Source organism: Oryza brachyantha, chromosome 8 (assembly GCF_000231095.2).
Source record: "Oryza brachyantha chromosome 8, ObraRS2, whole genome shotgun sequence".
NCBI lineage: Eukaryota > Viridiplantae > Streptophyta > Magnoliopsida > Poales > Poaceae > Oryza > Oryza brachyantha.
In genome coordinates this window covers 17,426,847-17,444,250 of record NC_023170.2, presented here as the reverse complement: position 1 = coordinate 17,444,250, position 17,404 = coordinate 17,426,847, and the positions used below count along the sequence as shown (strand labels likewise).

At 42.1% G+C, this 17,404-nt stretch overlaps 3 protein-coding genes across 5 annotated transcripts; 1 reads left to right on the top strand and 2 right to left on the bottom strand.

Moving 5' to 3' along the window:
- Positions 1-1,512: 1,512 nt before the first annotated feature.
- LOC102711091 (probable 6-phosphogluconolactonase 3, chloroplastic) lies at positions 1,513-4,117 on the bottom strand. The gene is made up of 3 exons (XM_006659594.3): positions 3,658-4,117; positions 3,447-3,582; positions 1,513-2,158 (listed from the first exon to the last, which is right to left on the bottom strand). The coding sequence occupies exons 1-3, from the start codon at positions 4,023-4,025 to the stop codon at positions 1,679-1,681; spliced, it is 984 nt and encodes a 327-aa protein (XP_006659657.2). The 5' UTR covers positions 4,026-4,117; the 3' UTR covers positions 1,513-1,678.
- Positions 4,118-7,304: 3,187 nt separating this feature from the next.
- On the bottom strand, positions 7,305-11,338 carry LOC102722699 (RNA-binding protein 1-like). Of its 3 annotated transcripts, none has more exons than XM_015840651.2 (6): positions 10,966-11,335; positions 10,044-10,168; positions 9,724-9,952; positions 9,476-9,537; positions 9,319-9,400; positions 7,305-8,284 (listed from the first exon to the last, which is right to left on the bottom strand). In XM_015840651.2, exons 1-6 carry the CDS (start codon positions 11,177-11,179, stop codon positions 8,223-8,225), a joined length of 774 nt encoding a protein of 257 aa, XP_015696137.2. In that variant the 5' UTR covers positions 11,180-11,335; the 3' UTR covers positions 7,305-8,222. The 3 variants fall into 3 exon arrangements, with proteins under 3 accessions (XP_015696137.2, XP_040382744.1, XP_040382743.1); XM_040526810.1 differs by lacking the exon at positions 7,305-8,284 and adding an exon at positions 8,302-8,851 and having other exon boundaries at positions 10,966-11,307; XM_040526809.1 differs by lacking the exon at positions 7,305-8,284 and having other exon boundaries at positions 8,858-9,400; positions 10,966-11,338.
- A 3,018-nt stretch (positions 11,339-14,356) lies between these two features.
- LOC102710807 (protein LEAD-SENSITIVE 1-like) lies at positions 14,357-17,006 on the top strand. Its single transcript, XM_040527041.1, has 2 exons — positions 14,357-14,626; positions 15,968-17,006. Exons 1-2 carry the CDS (start codon positions 14,533-14,535, stop codon positions 16,726-16,728), a joined length of 855 nt encoding a protein of 284 aa, XP_040382975.1. The 5' UTR covers positions 14,357-14,532; the 3' UTR covers positions 16,729-17,006.
- Positions 17,007-17,404: the final 398 nt, after the last annotated feature.

Below are 17,404 nucleotides of genomic sequence, written 5' to 3'. Positions count from 1 at the left end.
AGAGTACTCCTACATATCAACGCATGCATGAACTAGACAATTGCAAAATTGATTAGATCTTGAGCAGCTAGCTAAACCAATGGACCCATCAGATCTCCCCGACATAATGCCGGACCTAATCTGATTCTTTTTCCCCTCTCTTTAGACTTTATCCTTTCATGGCGATTAGTTAGCTCGAATTCTTGAGAGATGAGGTAAGCAGAGCAGAGCAGAGCAGATGGCGGGTAGAGAAGAGAGATGCCAAGATCCCCAACGCTGACGGCGACATCGACACGGCCCTCAGCGATGGGGCCTCGTGTTCCCCATGGCAGAGACCAGGATGCACTTGTATATGAAGAGCAGATGATGCAACTCATTAGTGGTATCAATCACCCCTGTGGTTGTTTCAGCAAAAATGTGGCCATGTTCTTCTCCTCCATGTTCATGTGACCTCTAGCAATGTGTCACATGTATTCTACACCTGGGAGGTCAATTAGCATGGTTATTGTAATCACGGATTCACAATGAGAATTGGAGGAGAATCTCATGTTGCTTGGTGCTTAGATTTCCTTGTTGCTACAGTGCATTGACCTGGCCAAAGGCTGAAGAAATCTGAATTCAGAGGCAGCATGAAGAGTAACAAGACCTCACTGATGAACCATTTACTCATTGCAGTTCATGTGTAGTATTATTGTTGATGCAGCAACAGGTAGGCTCAGATATCAGAGGCTGTAAGTGATCATGTCATCAAGTGCACTGCTGAATTGACATGCACAAATGGTTGTCAGTGTATCTAGGCACCCATCCGTGATTCAGCTTACATAAATATAGCCCTAAATGTTTCTGCAGTCATCACTCATATCTGCTGCGCGACTGGGCTCGATGCTCACAGGATACCTCAATGATGCGTATCTAACCATGCAATGAAGCAATACCTACTGATCTACAGAAAACATGGGGATGGAAAAATCATTCCATCCCATACAACTTAGGGATTGTTTAGATGGGGCTAAACTTTTTAGCCCCATATCACATCGGATGTTTGGATACTAATTTGAAATATTAAATATAGACTAATTAAAAAACTAATTTCATAAATAAGAGCTAACCCGTGAGACGAATTTTTTAAGCCTAATTAATCCATAATTAGCAAATATTTACTATAGCACCACGTAGGTTAATCATAGATTAATTAGGCTCATTAGATTCATCTCGTAAATTAGTCCAAGATTATGCATGGATTTTATTTATAGACTACGTTTACTATTTATATTTATAATAAGTGTCCAAACATCCGATGTGACTAAAGGCTAAAGTTTAGCCCATAAAAACAAACACCCCCTTAGATTAGCTGCAATGACATGTAAAGCAACAAAGAAATTTGCAAAAACGCTACCAAATGCAGAACAAAGGTACCCTTGTTACAAGAGATGTATAAAAACATCAATCTTAAATGAGAAGAACGGAAACAAATAGGTAACATCAGATTGGGCAACTACTGATCTAAATATTTCCAGGCACATGACAAATAATCCCATAAATTGGTAATCCTGAAACTGGAGTCTGTGACACAATTACGCAGCATAATGCACTACGGAAAAGAGCGCAGAGACTATCCAGAGAGGTCTAATCTAATGAAAATCCCCTGGATGTTTTATACTTCGGATCAAAGTTTCAAACTTATATGACACAATGGGCTTCAGATGCTGGACAGCATTGACACTGCTGGTTTGTCAGTGAACCAAGTGATCAGTCCCTCTTGCAGAGATACCATCTCCACAGGCAGCAAGTCTGAAGAGCTTTTCTTCTCTGAAAACGCTTTATGCACTGCACCAGCTTTCCCAGCACCAGTGACCACAAGTGCGATGTGTGCCGACGAGTTGACCAAGGGTAAAGTAAATGTAATTCGCTCTGGTGGTGGCTTGGGTGAATCCTTGATGTAGCTGACCCACTTCTGTTTTTCGTTGACAATTGGATGACCAGGGAAGAGAGAGGCAACATGGCCATCAGGGCCCATCCCCAGAAGCACAAGATCAAGCTTGGGAAATCCAGTTACTTGTGACATTGCAATCACACCATCCTGAACTAGTTGCTTTAAACAAGTTTCATAGTCATCCGCAGCCCCCTCCGCTGACAGCGCATCATTTATGCCATAAATTTGGCTGGCAGGAATTGGCACCTACATTGTTGAAAGGGAGCATACAGATAAAAACTTCTTAGCGCAGTTCTGTTGATACATGAAGGACAACGGTTCCTCTTGGTGAGATATGATGAGAATGCATAATCTAATTATGGCGAGAACACAGCTATGAACCTCTGCACACAATTCTATTAATACTGAATAGAGCTTTACATAGACTAGGCTACAGACGTATTCTTTTGCTGAAGCCTAATTAAAGTTCCTAAAATGCAACTCGATGTCTGTCAAAAGACAGTTTCTACAGACAATAAACGTACTAATCACATTTTTCACTGACTACTCACCACAGAAATTAAAATCTGCCAGTATCGACAAGGCCAAACAGATTAAATAGAGTATGCGGTATGCATTATCAAATTGGATTCTAGTTGCACAAAGCAACAGGATTTCCCTTTCTTTGACATCATTTGCACATCGTGCTCAAGACTACATTTTTGGGCAAGTAGTGTGTATATGCTTCCACACTGTTGTCAGAATTAACTGATCTACATATATCTGGTTGTGCATACTTGCGTATGATTGATATATCCAGAAACAAACAAATGCATCCGAATGTTCATGAATGATCAATGCAGCATGAATTTTTCTTCTTTTATCTATCTTTAGTTTGAGTTGAGGCATAGTGTGCAACCTAATGTCAGAAAACATGGCTTTATACTGTTATACTCCATTCGTTCCGTATTATAAGGTGTTCTGGCTTTAGCTAGATTCATCCATAGACAAAGAATATACTTTATATGTGTCCAGATTCATTAGCATCACTCTGAATCTAAGCGAGTTTAGAACATCTTATAATATGAAATGGAGGTAATATGTGCAAAGAAAGCCTAATCCTGGTTTGTGTAAACGAAGGTCTGATTTAGGTGGTTGAGAACTGCATTTTACTCTTGCAATTACCCAGTCCAGCAAATCATGCAGAACAACATATAACCTAAAGAACTTCACATTTCCATCCAGTTTCCACATATGAAAGAATCATCAGTGACCAATTTTAGGAGAGATTTGATTTTCCGACACCCCCACAAATTGAGATTCGATTATTTGACATCATACCCATTGTTATTGACTCAGACGACCCCAGATGTCATATCCACCAGTGTCAAGATAAACAATCCGGCAATGAACAAAATGAGTAATTTGCAACAAATAAAATGTCAAATCATCAAATTTATCCTAATTTGAGCATGATCCCATTTTGCCACAGTACCTGCAGAGCAATAAGCCAGGAAATCAAACAGGCTATCAAAGAAAGAAATCCAAGTGATACCTTGGAAAGCAACCCATCCATGGCGAGCTTGTAGTTGCTGTCAGCGTGGTCCTTGGGCACCACCCTCTCGTCCACCCAGAGCACATGCCATTTGCTCCACTCCACCGCCTCCAGGTACGGCGGCTCCGCTAGCTTCCTGCAAAAAAACCCAAAGATTATGCCTTTCACACGAATCCAAAACCACAAGAGAGACAGCGAGAGGCCCAGGAACCTGAGGGCCTTGATGAGCGAGCCGCCGGAGAGCGCGACGGTGAAGGCGCCCCTCTCGGCGACGGACTCCCCCGACAGCCGCGCCGTGTACTTGGCCAGAGACTCCGCGAGGTACTCCTCGGCGTCGAATATGAGCAGCTTCTTCCTCGCCGCGGCCGCCGTCCCACGGGAGCCGTCGGGCGAGGCCGAGGCCGCGGCGTAGACCGGCGAAACGGGAGCGCGGGACGAGGAGGGGGATGACAAAGATCGGGAGGGTAAAGATCCACGGAGGTTCGCCGGGACCCTGGACGGCGGAGACGAGCGACGGAGGAGGGTGGCGCAGGTCGAGGAGGCCGCGGCGGCGGAGGCGGCGGCGGCGGAGGTGGACATGCTGGTCGACGGCGGCGTGGAAGGTGGAACGGACGGGAGAGGGACGCTCGAGTGGATGGGGAGAGGTGGACCACTTTATACCGTCCAGATCGCGATGCACGGCATAGATCACTCCGCCGCTTTTGATGTGGACACGTGTCACGTACTGCGATGACGTGCGAAACGAGGAGAAATCACCAATTTTTAACAGAATTAGAAAATGCCATTAAAAAACAATTATTAAATGTTAAGAATACGGTGATGGCACGATTTTGTAGACAAAGTGGTTTGTACCATGTTATTTCATATCATTCTACTGTACGTATGATTAAATTGTACAACCTATATAATACTAAAAATCTGCGATCATTGATTAGGTAAAGGCTATCAAGTGAGTGGTGCTGCCATTGTTAGATAGTTAAGTTGTACGTAGAGCAATTTCCTATTTCGTACAACTCTCATCTATTAATGTTATTTCTTACCATTAGGCGTTTGTCTATGTTATTTTTTTATTTCCTTTTTAGCGTGACAAATATTTTAAAATAATCTGAAAATTCGAAAGCAAATGCAAAGGCATGTAAGGGCACGTTTGGAGAGCTTTTGGAGGCAGCTTCTCTAATAATATGCAACTCTTCAAACAATTCAGTTCTCATCTAAATTATAAGAATATGTAACTGTAAAATCCAAAGAATAAATTAGAATCCATACACATTTGCTTAAATGAATCTTAGAGCATTTTTAGTTCTCTACCCTTTCAATCATTTGGTAGTGCTAAAATCTACACAAATTTGGTATTACCAATTATATTGGTATGATAAATTTGCATGTCTACTATAATATGGAGCCAAATTTAATGTTCTCTATGTTCTAAAATATAACTATTTTTAGTATTTAAGTTGTGTACCATAATATAAGTAATTTCGTACTTGTTCTCATGATTTTAATTGCTCCAATAATTACAAACTCAATCAGATACTGAGAAAGGGGATCCAATCAATCCAAATTTTAAAAATTGACTGCTAAAGTGACTAAAGGAATTTTCTTATATCTCCTTAGTCTATACTAGATATATTATAAATGTTTATATTTTGATTGTTTTGGTTTTTTATGGAAAAATTCAAACAGTATATTTACAAACAAAAATTAATTTATAAATACAACTTTTATATACATATTCTTAATAATCTAAAAGTCAATACTGAGAAATAAACTTCGGTAAAAAACCTCTAAATTAACTCTAAATTTAAAGTTAAAAATTTAAATTTTGATTTATAAGCATAAGCATAAGCGAGCAGGCGAGGCTCAATCCATAAACTTACTTCTGGATTGCCAGAGTTACAACCACTTTTCAATTTGCTTATTTGCCAGCCGCATCAACTTGGAGTAGCCTGGTAGGTTTAAGAAAAAGATCCTGTGAAATCCAAGGTTCAGCATGCAGATTTAGTTAATAATACAAAGGTGCGAGAAATAAAATATTTTTATCAGTACTTATTAAGATGTCCTTGCAGTTGCTTAGCTACTTGTGATCTTGGTTACACAGTTCCTTGCCCATTACTATTTGTAATGCATCTGTTGTTTTAACTAACTGGATGATGTGCTTATGATCTTGTTAACAGCTATTTTGATGCAAATACGAAGAGGGGCTAAATGATAAGGTGGTCCTTTTGTTTCTGCTGTCAAATGAGATGTTCTGGAACTGATTTGCTGTTACCATTACCAAGACCTGCAACTGGAGATGTCAAGTTATCAATCAACATGTCATCGTCCCTAAGCGAGTGTTTAGTTGTGTAGTCATGTTATTAAATGTTAGCTCCTGTGGAGAGATCAGTTTTTTCTAGTGTTCAGTTGCAGATTGATGACCAAATAATACTTGGTTACTATATTGTTTTAAGATATTCTTTTTTATATATAATTTCTCCAATGATTTCTATATTTGTTTCTGACATTTCTTTTTTAAGTTTCTAGCTTGCTCAACACCAATCCCTTGCCAATCCCTTGTCATTGTTATATCCCACAAACGGATTTGAATCTGGATAAGATTTTTTACACCAATGTTGAACATAATCTTATTTGCATGTGAGATTGGTTTACTCGGGTTAGGCTTCCAGCCTTCCACTGTATATTTTAACCAGGCTTTGGCACCTCTTAGATTGGGCTGCCGTATCGTAACCAGGGCCCATGTAAACAAGAGAAAAGGAATAACAAACGAACGCCCAATAAGATAGAGCAGCGGCCCACTCCACTTCGAGACAAGCGAAACAAAATTAGGCCCATCGGTAGCCCAATAGAACATACATTCAGGCCCACTCCGCCACAGCAAAGAAAATTCATTGCAAGCCCATAAGTGACAATATAATACTCATTAAAGGCAAATTCTAGTCAGTGACATATTGGGCCAATGTGGGTCCCACTGTATCGGAAACCCATGGCTTCCATTAGTTTTTTTCACTGAAATAGGTCTCCATTTGTTTTTATTAAACTTTCAGATCAAATTACCACCAAAGCGTCACATGGACAAATACCTAACACGCCAGCAAATACCACATCGGAACTATATGTGCACTGCTGTTAGAAGATTAGAGATGCCATATACATGGTTATCAAATTCAGGGCTGAGCTGCTTGGAGGGTGTTACCAGGAATCCGATTCAGAAACTTTTATAAACTAGAGTTTATCTGTTTTCACTATATATGTATCACTGTCAATTGACACTCATAGCAACCTAAATTCAATTCAAAGCATAAAAAATAAGTGAGCAGCAGGGAACGGAATGTATTACGTTCTAGCTCCGTCAGTAGTAAGATCAGGGATGGATGCCGTATACATCGTTTTGCAGTCGACGGATGTAAATTATAAGTCACCGCAGAGTTGAGGGAGGAAGAGTAGACTTACCAATATAATGACCGAAACCCTGTTAAAAAGTACTCCCTCTGTTTCATAATACTTAAGATAACCACCACTAACCCAAAAACCATGAAAGAGTTATAAGCTCCTTCTCATTTGGATTAACTGGATAAATGTAACGTGGTCGAATGTTTTGATGATAAAAAATGTGTAGTTAATGCATACTTGCATACACGCCTTATATTATAGAACAAAGAAAAAAAATTATGATTATACCTTATATTATGAGCAATCGCTGAAGCCCATTAAAGTTGGGATAGGAAGATTTACGTGCAGGTCATTTAAGCACCAGCTTGCGAGCAGGCACGCATGATTAGCATACATTTAGTACAACCTTTTAGCGGTTGAATGATAAGAACAAATGAGGAAATCCACTTAGAAAATAGTGAGTGCCACAAGAAGAATTAGGCCGAAACAAAGTAAATTAACGAGAGCAGAACTATAGAACGATTAGTAGATAACAATTTCTTAGACCCAGCATAAAACTTCCACAAATAGCTGGTTGTTCATAGCTTAGTAAAATCATAAAAGCAGGATATTACAAGGCAAGTAGTATAAAACTGGAATACAGCCAGACAAATTTACAAGCTAAATAGTTATTCCACAAATCTTACACCCCACTATCAACATGATGCCTAAAGAACTAACTAATACTAGTCAAGACACTAAATCAGTTCTAAGCCTCAACAGCAAGTTCAGTGTTTGCAGTCAGCTTATTAGTTCAACAGTATGACCGACTCAGATTTAATATGAATGTATGCACACAACTTTCTTGGAGCAATGAGTAAACAGTCTAAGTGTCTAAGATGAGCTCACTGGCATCTGCATCCATTGAACATATTAAAAACTGCACTACGGAATTTAGTGATACTTCAATTGACAGAATAGAAACAGAAAGTCCAGGAACATTGAAGAAATTACTAAAACAGCAAGCACATTAACTATCAAACCAACGGCGTGCTTTTGTCAGAACAAAACAAGAAGGAATTGTGCAGGGTTTACCAGTCAACAATACCTAACTCAGTAAATACTGTACCATGCCTGACTAACAACATAAAACTACAGGATTACCCAGATATCTAAGACAAATCAAACCCATCAAACCCTTGAAGCTGTCCACTCTACAGTCCTAGCTTATCTCATGGTCCTACGATTTGGTGGCACTAACATAAATTAAAAGATTAAAACGTAAGCACTCCCAACTCATGCAGCTATTGCACACCCTCATGCTGGTTCAAATCAGCACATGGCTATGTATCCGCAGGACCATTGGTTCTAATGAGCATGCTGCAGGGGCAACTGGTTCTTAAAAAGCTAGTAGTAGGGATGATCTTTAACAAAGTCCTTTGTGCTCACTTCCTTTGCAACTAAATGTACTGCAATATCACACCAGAGGCAAAAGGATTACATTATATTATATTAAACCTAAGCTGTTCTCATATATGTGCGAGAAACGTTAAATGTTAATTATTACTAACTATGCTAAGAAAAGGGCAAGCAAATGTTCACTAGAGATAACATTCACCTGATAACAAGCCATATTGTTTGGGACACGCCGCAAGATACAAATACAGTAGACCATGAATATTAAGGAAGCAGATACAGTATGAGTAAGTACTCCAGAGTTCCAGTTCTAACATACGGTACGCAATCTAATGAAGGAGACTGAATATCGATTATTGCAACATTCCTTTCACGATTTCGAAACATGAGATGTCGAACCCTACGAAGAAGCCACTGGTGGAGATATCAGCGCAATATAGAAGCGTTACGCCGCAGAGTTTGAGCGCTCGTATAAACGTAGGTTCCGCAAGCACCTCAAAACCAGACTCGCACAACTTAACGCCTACCACGAGGGCCGCCAGCTGACCTCGGGCCAGGAAAGCGTGAGAACTGCAGCCGCAAATGGGCTGAATCACGATCGTGTTCGTCAAACTTATAACCTGCAAAACGAATCGTGTTGGTTTATTTTTTTTCCAATCGCCGTGTGAACAAGAGTACGAACCTCAAACGTCCACTCCATGCCATGAAGGACACGCATAGAAATATCCGAAATATATAAACAGAAATACGGCATCAGGGTAAGTTTAAATCGTACAACATCCTAGAATGAGCTAATTCTTAGCAGCAATTATTAGAATGAGTTAAAATACGCACAGCGTATCGAAACGTTATGTGCTATATTGGCGTTCTGCAGTGGGGAAATTGAAGATAATTCCTGATTGATCGTCAACTAATTGTTACCTTCATCTAGATAAGAAAAGCAAAACCACGACCAATTTCCAAAGAGGCGAGGATAGAGAAAATGGGGAATGCACATGTATACGTGAAAGGTGCATGTTTTCAAAGTAAAGAGTCAAAATATCTGCAAAACAACATAATCCATATCTACAAATATAAGTATGTTCACCTTGCAATGCTTCAAGAGCAAGAGTAGCTTGCGCAGGGTTATCAAAATCAACAAAGCACAAAACATGAGGATCTCCACCAGGCTGCAGAAAATTACACAGTTAAGAGATATAACCATCAGGAACAGAATTTCATTGGCAAAAGTATATTGAGCATACGTGTCTTGACTCCTTGTTGACAAGTCTGACTTCACGAAAACCTACAAAAGGGCGAAATATATCTGTGGAGCAAAAAGGTTAAGGAGTAAAAGCATAAAGCTATTGATAGCCAAAAAAGGAATATGCCTATACACCAATTCATAGAGCTAATGAGCAAAAAAGAAATTATATAATATCAATCCAAACACGGCAAACTGTTGAGGGAACAGAATTTACAGCAAAATACAAGTACATTTATACAAGGATACGTGACACCTCCCTCCGTGTGCAGTTTGCAGGTAAGCCTTCAACATACAGAGTGCTTGATGCATCTGCTGGGAGAGGAGGCTCAGGCCTTGCACCATAGCCCATACCTCTGCTGTCCATACCAACACCAATCATACGGCGATCGTCAACAGGATAGCCACCCATTCCACCCATTGCCCCCATCCCAGCAACAACTGGCCTAGTGGTTTCACTAGCAGCAACAGAAGGCATCTGCGAGCATAGCATGTAGACTAAAAGTTAATGAACTGCCAGCTTTAAAACAAAAAAATGCATATTTATACAAAAGAAATTGTATTTGTACCCCATTACGCAAGTAGCGATCATAGGATGCTCCAATAGCTTCATTCTCTCTCAGTGCATGATAACCTGCTGCCCTGTCAGTCTCACGTGGATAATAACCGGTCATGTCTTGTCCTGCAGGCACATCTGCGAAATAATAATAATAAGTTTGAACAGATTATACCAACAATCACATATAATCGATAGTAACAAGGAAAAGGATATATGGTGACACAATTATGCCACCGCCACAAAACAGCCAAGAAAATAATAAACACATAGTGATCATATCAACAGAAGAAAACATGGAATCTACACGCAATTGAATGCATTTTTATAAACATTGATAAGTCAGAAATGAGCAATCACTGCCTCCAGGGCAACACGCATATTTAGAAGCTTATCAGTACACCTTTAACCACATATACCATCATTTTTTAAAAAAGTTTCTGCAAGGAGTATAGTATGAGACTGTCACCATAAAAAATTTCTAAACAGGTATCTGTCTTGGAAAAGCGGCGCTTACTGGCTACTTCAAAATCATAGTATGGTCTACTTGCATTAGACCCTATAATTCAAACTTTAGTAACCGTAAGAGCTAGGGTTAACATACTGACGTGTCCATACAACGAACAACAAAGAGAAATTTCGTAAATTTCTTATAGAAATCCATAGGAAACTAGGTGCGAGCACAAAAACACGAAATAATTCGCAAATATCTACTACGATTCTACGTAGCGAAACTAATGGTAAACCTACAACGCGAAATCTCAAGTAGATCTAAGTCATGAATTCCATACATCACAGCACGCAAGAATTCCATACATCACGGCAAGCAAGAAAAAATGGGGGAAAAAATCAAAATATCTACCATAACTAAACTATAGAGGCTAATCCCCAAGCATAGATCCAGATCTAGAAGGCGTACTACGCAAGCAACGAACCTCCGTAGTCGGGGCGCGCGCGCTTGAGCGGCGGCGCGGCAGCGGCCTGCTGCCCCATGGCGGCCTGAGGGGGCATGCCCGCGGCGGCCGTGCCGGCCGTCGCGACCGTCGCCGCCGTGGGGGCCATCCCCGCGGCGGCGGCCGCCGCCGCCGCCGCAACCATGGCCTGCTGCTGCCGCGCGTCGGCGAACCTCCAGTAGTTCTCGGCGGCCATCGCTGCCTTCTCCCTCTCCTCGCCTCCTATCCCTAGGTCGGGGCGCCGCCGGCGAGCTCGAGGGCGGGGGGGCGGGGGCGGCGCGCGGCTAGGGTTTCGGGAGCGCGCGCGAGAGAGAGATTTCGTCAACTGGACGATGCGATCACGAATTCACGAGCGAGAAAGGGGATCGATGGGGCCAACGGATGGGGAATGGAATTCGTATTAGAGTAGGGTTATTTATGCAAAAAAAAACTACACGCAGCTCGGTGTGTGGCGATTTGGACCGCTGGATCTCGATCGGGTGGCTGTGGGAAGCCCAATTTTGGATCGCTACTAACTACGGGGACTCTTGTGCAAAACAACCACATGGGCCGGAATTCTGTTCGGCCTTCACGCGCGGTTGTTTATCGGGCCGGAGTTCTGTTTGGGCCTTCGCACGAGGTGGTTTATCGGGCCGGAGCGGATTCATGTGGGCTGGGCAACATGTGGCCCTGGGCCTTAATCTTTTGCAGCCAACGTGCGTATGGGCCTTCTGTGTGTGGCGCGCTAGGATCTGATGGTTTCAATCATGGATTTTATGATAAATTTGGTAATTTGTCACTTTCTTACGTTGCCAAATTATTTAGGTTGATGGATGATATGTGAGATCATCTGAGTCAATGAATAAGAGTCAGGATGTCAAATAATCCAACCTCAATATATATATAGTGTCAAAAAATCAAATCTCAATTGGTAATTTTGAACAAAATACGACGGATACATGGCCCTTATATCTTGTCAAGATTTATGCTTTGATTTTGTCTCCGATGATCTCGGACAATAACCAACCGAGAAGCTGCAAAGTATATTTTTAGGGTTAGGGATAAGGTAACAGCGGCACGTGGGATGGTTTTCAGTTTAGAGGATGGCCTAGGCGGGGCGGCAAGACGACGGCTTTAACATCACTGTTGATTTGGATCCAGTGCAGTCACAGTTAGATCTGAATGCAATCGTGGTCATCCATTTTTTAATCAACGGCAAAGATTTGATGGTACATTTTTATTGGTACAGTGGCTCTTCTCTATTGCGAACAGTGCACCATAAAATCTGGACTATTAATTAGATTTGCATCGAAAAGTCCTAGTGTGACTGCTTATATTGCCGTCACACTAAGAACTGCATAGGATCCAAATCCATCACACAGACATGCATTTCCTACTGAGTTGTAGGTGTTCTTTAATTGGTATAAGACTTACGTAAAATAGTTCTTATTATATTCTAGTTACGTTATAATTACATTATACGCATTTTATCATTTTGGTGAAATTAATCTGTCTTGGTCGTATCAGTCTGGTACAGTGGTGATGTTTTGGTTTCTTGATGCAAATCGGAGTTGGTGAATCGTCCTTTTGCATCTTTGGTCATTTGGTGCATGAGGGCTTCGTTCTACTTGCTTCTCTTTTGCTTACACCCCACCTAATATAGCCATCATGATGGCTTTGTCGAATGCCTTACAAAATAGGAACAATGAGATTTCCCTGTCCAGCTAAAGTGTATGCTTTGCAGCAAATCAGTAGGGGCAAGATTTACGGTAGGAACACACACAAAAGGATTCTTGCGTAGTACTCCGTCATAATCTGTCTGTAAAGATGATTGGGTATAAAGATTTAGAAAAAGAAATACTTATGTTTCACGGTATAAATTATAATATATGTTTGATCATTACTAGATAAAGTTTCACCTTATAAAATAATTTGTTCCTTACTAGATTTATCCATGTATCAGTGTGTTTATATATGTGTCTAAATGCATAAACCAAAACATATCTATAGCATGTTTTAGGCTTTTAGCATTGGGTGCGTTATGGCACGGTATCCTATTTCGAAACAAGATGATTTTTACGAGATATCAATAATACCTCACTGATATCAAATATGATACCGCATAAGTACCGGTTAATACCAAGATGGTATTACTTCATACTCAATTGGTACTAACTGATACTATGGTGGTATCAGCTGATACCGTATCAGTAATGACTTATGCAAGTATGGTACCGACAATACTCACTAGTGCTGAGATTAGGATGAGACTTGAAGTATAAATATACTTTAAAATTTCTCAATTTTATAAAAATGATAAATTGAAAAAATTGATAAAAGAATGAAAAATACCACCAAGGTAACGGATTGAGCGGTTGCTAATTCTATAAATACATCATGTCCCCCAAGAGCATGTACGGTGCACCGTTCTAGCATTTCCGTATTTGTTACTCCCTCCATTTTATAATGTAAGTCTTTCTAACATTGCTTAAATTTATATAGATGTTAGTGAATTTATGCACATATATAAAGTATATACATTCCTCTAATTTAGTCAAGGCTAGAAAGACTTACAATATGAAACGGAGATAGTAGAGAAAGTGAGAAAGAAACTTAGACATGAGGGTATTGACTTGGTCAAAGCTCTTGGCAATATCTATTACTTACGCATTTAGAACACGTGGAGTACCACAAGGAGTGGGGACTAAATCGCTAAGTATAATAGAGGTATAATAGCAAGTAAGATCTTTTCAAAACAACGAGATAGCTTTTCTCATAGCACTAAGATAGAACCTTTTATCCTAGGAGTACATTATACTTGTTGTAAATATACGCGTGTGCTTGTGGAGTTTAAAAAAGAACATGGTTGTGACTCTAAGAAATGTGTGCTCCTGACATGTGGTGTAAGGAAACACGTCATAATCGTACGGTGCTACCGTCATGTATACCATATGTGGGATACCGTACTGTAATATGTCTGTTCAATACTATCTAGATTTATCCATATATCTATGAATAAGTTTTATATATGTCTAAATTTATTAACAACCATATGAATTTAGAGTGATAAAATATATTATAATATGAAACAAAGTTAACAGTAACCAGGAAAGATAAGGTAAAAAGATTAAAACGGCAGCTCAGTAAAGGAAAAAAAAAAAGAGATTAGGGTGTACCAGTAGGGAGTAAGTTGACGGTGGAGTAAAAAGAAGGGAAGGAAGCCTGCACGTTCCGAGATTAGTCACGAATCCCGGGGACTGCAAACCCAGATCAGGCACGCGTCCCGAGGCAGCATCGGCCATCAACAAACCAGACGCGATAAATAAAACCAATAACTAATCCCAACTCGCTGACCTGACGGCGACATTGTTCTCTCCTCTCCTCTCCTCTCCTCACCTTAGCTCTCTCACTCTCTCGCTCGCCTTCCATGGACACTTGAGTCGCCGGCGCCGGCGCTGCTCGCACTGCTAGCTGCCCGCCACCTCCACGTACGCTTCTCCAAACTCAGTACAGCACCGGCCGCCTGAGCTCGCTCTCGGCGGCCGGACGCCGGAATTGGCGGCGGCGGCGATGGGGCTGCTGTCGCACCGGGTGGAGCGGTCGGAGGTAAAGCCCGGCGACCACATCTACACCTGGCGCGCCGCCTTCACCTACTCCCACCACGGTACGTCTCCCCCACTCCTCCTCCGTCGATCGCCGGCCGGCGGCTCACCGCCATTCCCGTGCTCGACCGTGGCGCAATTCACGTACGCATTCTCGGTTTCGAGCGGCTGATTAAGTGCTGGAATCAATCATGCGTAATTACCTTGGACTTTGGTTTCTCCTGCCTCTCTCCTCTTCTGTAGACTGGCTGCTGCTGCGAGCGAGATCGCAAGCGAAATTTTGCAGCGAAAAGCTGCCACTGATTTGCTCGGCTGGCAGCTCTGAACGCTGTAACCCGTACGTCCCAGTTCAGTGATCGCACCTTCAATCATAAGAGACCTGAATTTTCCATGCTCGCTAGCTAAAGCAACATGCTGCTATCTCATCAACTCTCCAGTTCACTGATGGATAATGCGCATCTGTGCCTCAACCAAATGTTGCATGTTTGATTTACATTATCCACTCCAAGCCATAATAGAGTAAAAATTAATTGATTACTATCTGTCTATTTCATCTCATCTTTGTTAGCAGATAACAACCATCGATCACCTGTGATCAAAGGTAGCTGCTTTTCTTACATTTCACCTTATGCAACGCTATCGCCTTCTTCCAGCTGCGTTGCCTTACCACGGCTCTTTTACTTTGCATCTCTCTTTACATACAATTTTTTTCCCCTTTACTAACTTCACCGACCTTTGATCGATCTGCCATTGGAAGCGTAAAGGACTCGCCTGTGTCGCCGCCTGCCAGCTTCGTGGACGGCATGGGTCCGGCGTTTTCGCCATAGATTTGCAGGCGCTGCTTCCGATCATTGGCATGTGTAGGGCACGCACGCAGGACATGGGGGTTAGGTTCTCCACATGACTGTGCCTGCACTGCATCCATAAGATGCGCTCTGTTTTGGCGACCCATGTCTACTCTGTCATTACATCTTTTGCACCACCAACCTGGCTGTAAAATCTTACTTCATCAGATCTCTCAAAAGAAAAGTTTTAACTTCCAGAAAAAACATGTTAATTACACCATCAGCTGTCGATGATAATACTGGTAGTAAACTACGAGAAGATTACTTTGTCCTAATTTACGATGGAGTGATAATAATAATGTACTTTTACTATTGATCAAACGTTTGATTTTTGTTCTTGTGTTAAACACATGCGTAATGCATGCAGGCCGGGAGGGTGTGTATAAGCTTTTTGACTTACGTGCACACCTTTACAATAATAATGATTTGATTTGATTGATGGAATTAAAAATTTTAAACATTTAATCACTAGGCGAACCATAATAGTGAATTATGGTAGTAAAATACTCGGTTGAAATAATGTTTTCTGAATTTGGGTGTTGCATTGAATTTCGCCAGGGATTTACGTTGGAGGAAGCAAGGTGGTGCATTTCACGAGGAAGAAGGAGGCAGGAGCGTCGGGGCTGGACTCGGCGATCGCCGTGTCGAGCCTCATCTCGCAGGGGGCAGCAGAGTGCCCGACCTTCCCGGACTGCGGCTTCCAGCTGCCCGACAGCGGCGTCGTCCTCACCTGCCTCGACTGCTTCCTCCGCGACGGCTCCCTGCACGGCTTCGAGTACGGCGTCCCGCCGGCGGTGTTCCTCGCCAAGCTCCGCGGCGGGACGTGCACCATCGCCGCCTCCGACTCGCCGGACACCGTCGTCCGCCGCGCCATGTACCTGCTCCAGAACGGCTTCGGCAACTACGACGTGTTCGAGAACAACTGCGAGGACTTCGCGCTCTACTGCAAGACGGGCCTCCTCCCCGCCGACGAGCCGGGGATCGGCCGGAGCGGCCAGGCGTCGTCGGCCATCGGCGTGCCGCTGGCGGCCCTCCTCTCCACCCCTTTCAAGCTGCTCGCGGCCGGCCCGCTCGGCATGGCCGCTGTCACCGCCGGGATGTACTGCGCCGGCAGGTACATCACCGACATCGGGGTGAGGAAGGACGTCGTGAAGGTGGAGGTGGAGAACCTGTCGGCGCATCTTGGCTGGCGTCGCGCCAAAGCCCAAGAAGAAGAAGAATTGGCCATGAAAAAACAGCCTTCCCATGCCAAGGTCAACAAGAGTTTGCTTCCTCTCAAGCGAAAACGTGACTACACATACTGTGAAATTATGAGCTGAAATGCTTACTAGCTAGTACTACATTTCAACATTTGTATGGCTTTGTGTGTGGATAGATTGGAGTTAATGCAATATTAAGTGTTATCATTATAGTTATATCAATGTGTGATAGATCGATCTGCTCCCGAATTGGATGTGCCAAGGAGATTGGATTGTTGTACCACTATAGTAGTATAGTCAGAAATTTCAGTCTCTCTCTGATTTTTTTCCCCATTTGCACTATCTATATATATGTACTCTGATAGGCAAATTTTTAGTAGCATTTTTCATGCAGAGTTGCAGACCATTGTCTACTACTAGTAGTAGTAGTTCTGAGCTTGCATTCTTTGACAATTCGTGATGAGCTGTTTATTTTGCCAGTGTTCAGTGAGCTGAGCTGTGATTTGTTATGGATCTAGCTAAGATGTTCCAGACTATAGTACAATTTCCAGAATAATAAATCAATGGAGAGGTCCCCGTTATTCCTGAATAACACCAGGACTCATGACAACAACATGTGTGTACCGTCTGCTTGCAGAAGGACGTATACCATGCCTGTACATTGTAATACTCGTTAATTAGTAGATCCTTCTTCCGGACCCATGATTGTAAAATGACAAGTTGGGCAGAATCACGACGAGGTCGCCGACGAAACTTCATCAGCTTTACTCCATGTGAGATGGTGAGATCTGGATGT

What these genes read in the sequence shown, in the direction of transcription:
- LOC102711091 (XM_006659594.3), bottom strand. Translation starts at nt 4,025, where the DNA reads ATGTCCACCTCCGCCGCCGCCGCCTCCGCCGCCGCGGCCTCCTCGACC. An exon ending in TCGCTCATCAAGGCCCTCAG is followed by an intron (nt 3,583 to 3,657) that starts GTTCCTGGGCCT and finishes GTTTTTTTGCAG; the next exon opens with GAAGCTAGCGGAGCCGCCGT. An exon ending in TGGATGGGTTGCTTTCCAAG is followed by an intron (nt 2,159 to 3,446) that starts GTATCACTTGGA and finishes TCAACAATGTAG; the next exon opens with GTGCCAATTCCTGCCAGCCA.
- LOC102710807 (XM_040527041.1), top strand. Translation starts at nt 14,533, where the DNA reads ATGGGGCTGCTGTCGCACCGGGTGGAGCGGTCGGAGGTAAAGCCCGGC. An exon ending in CTTCACCTACTCCCACCACG is followed by an intron (nt 14,627 to 15,967) that starts GTACGTCTCCCC and finishes GAATTTCGCCAG; the next exon opens with GGATTTACGTTGGAGGAAGC.
- LOC102722699 (XM_040526809.1), bottom strand. Translation starts at nt 11,179, where the DNA reads ATGGCCGCCGAGAACTACTGGAGGTTCGCCGACGCGCGGCAGCAGCAG. An exon ending in CGCGCGCCCCGACTACGGAG is followed by an intron (nt 10,169 to 10,965) that starts GTTCGTTGCTTG and finishes ATTATTTCGCAG; the next exon opens with ATGTGCCTGCAGGACAAGAC. An exon ending in TCAACAAGGAGTCAAGACAC is followed by an intron (nt 9,401 to 9,475) that starts GTATGCTCAATA and finishes AATTTTCTGCAG; the next exon opens with CCTGGTGGAGATCCTCATGT.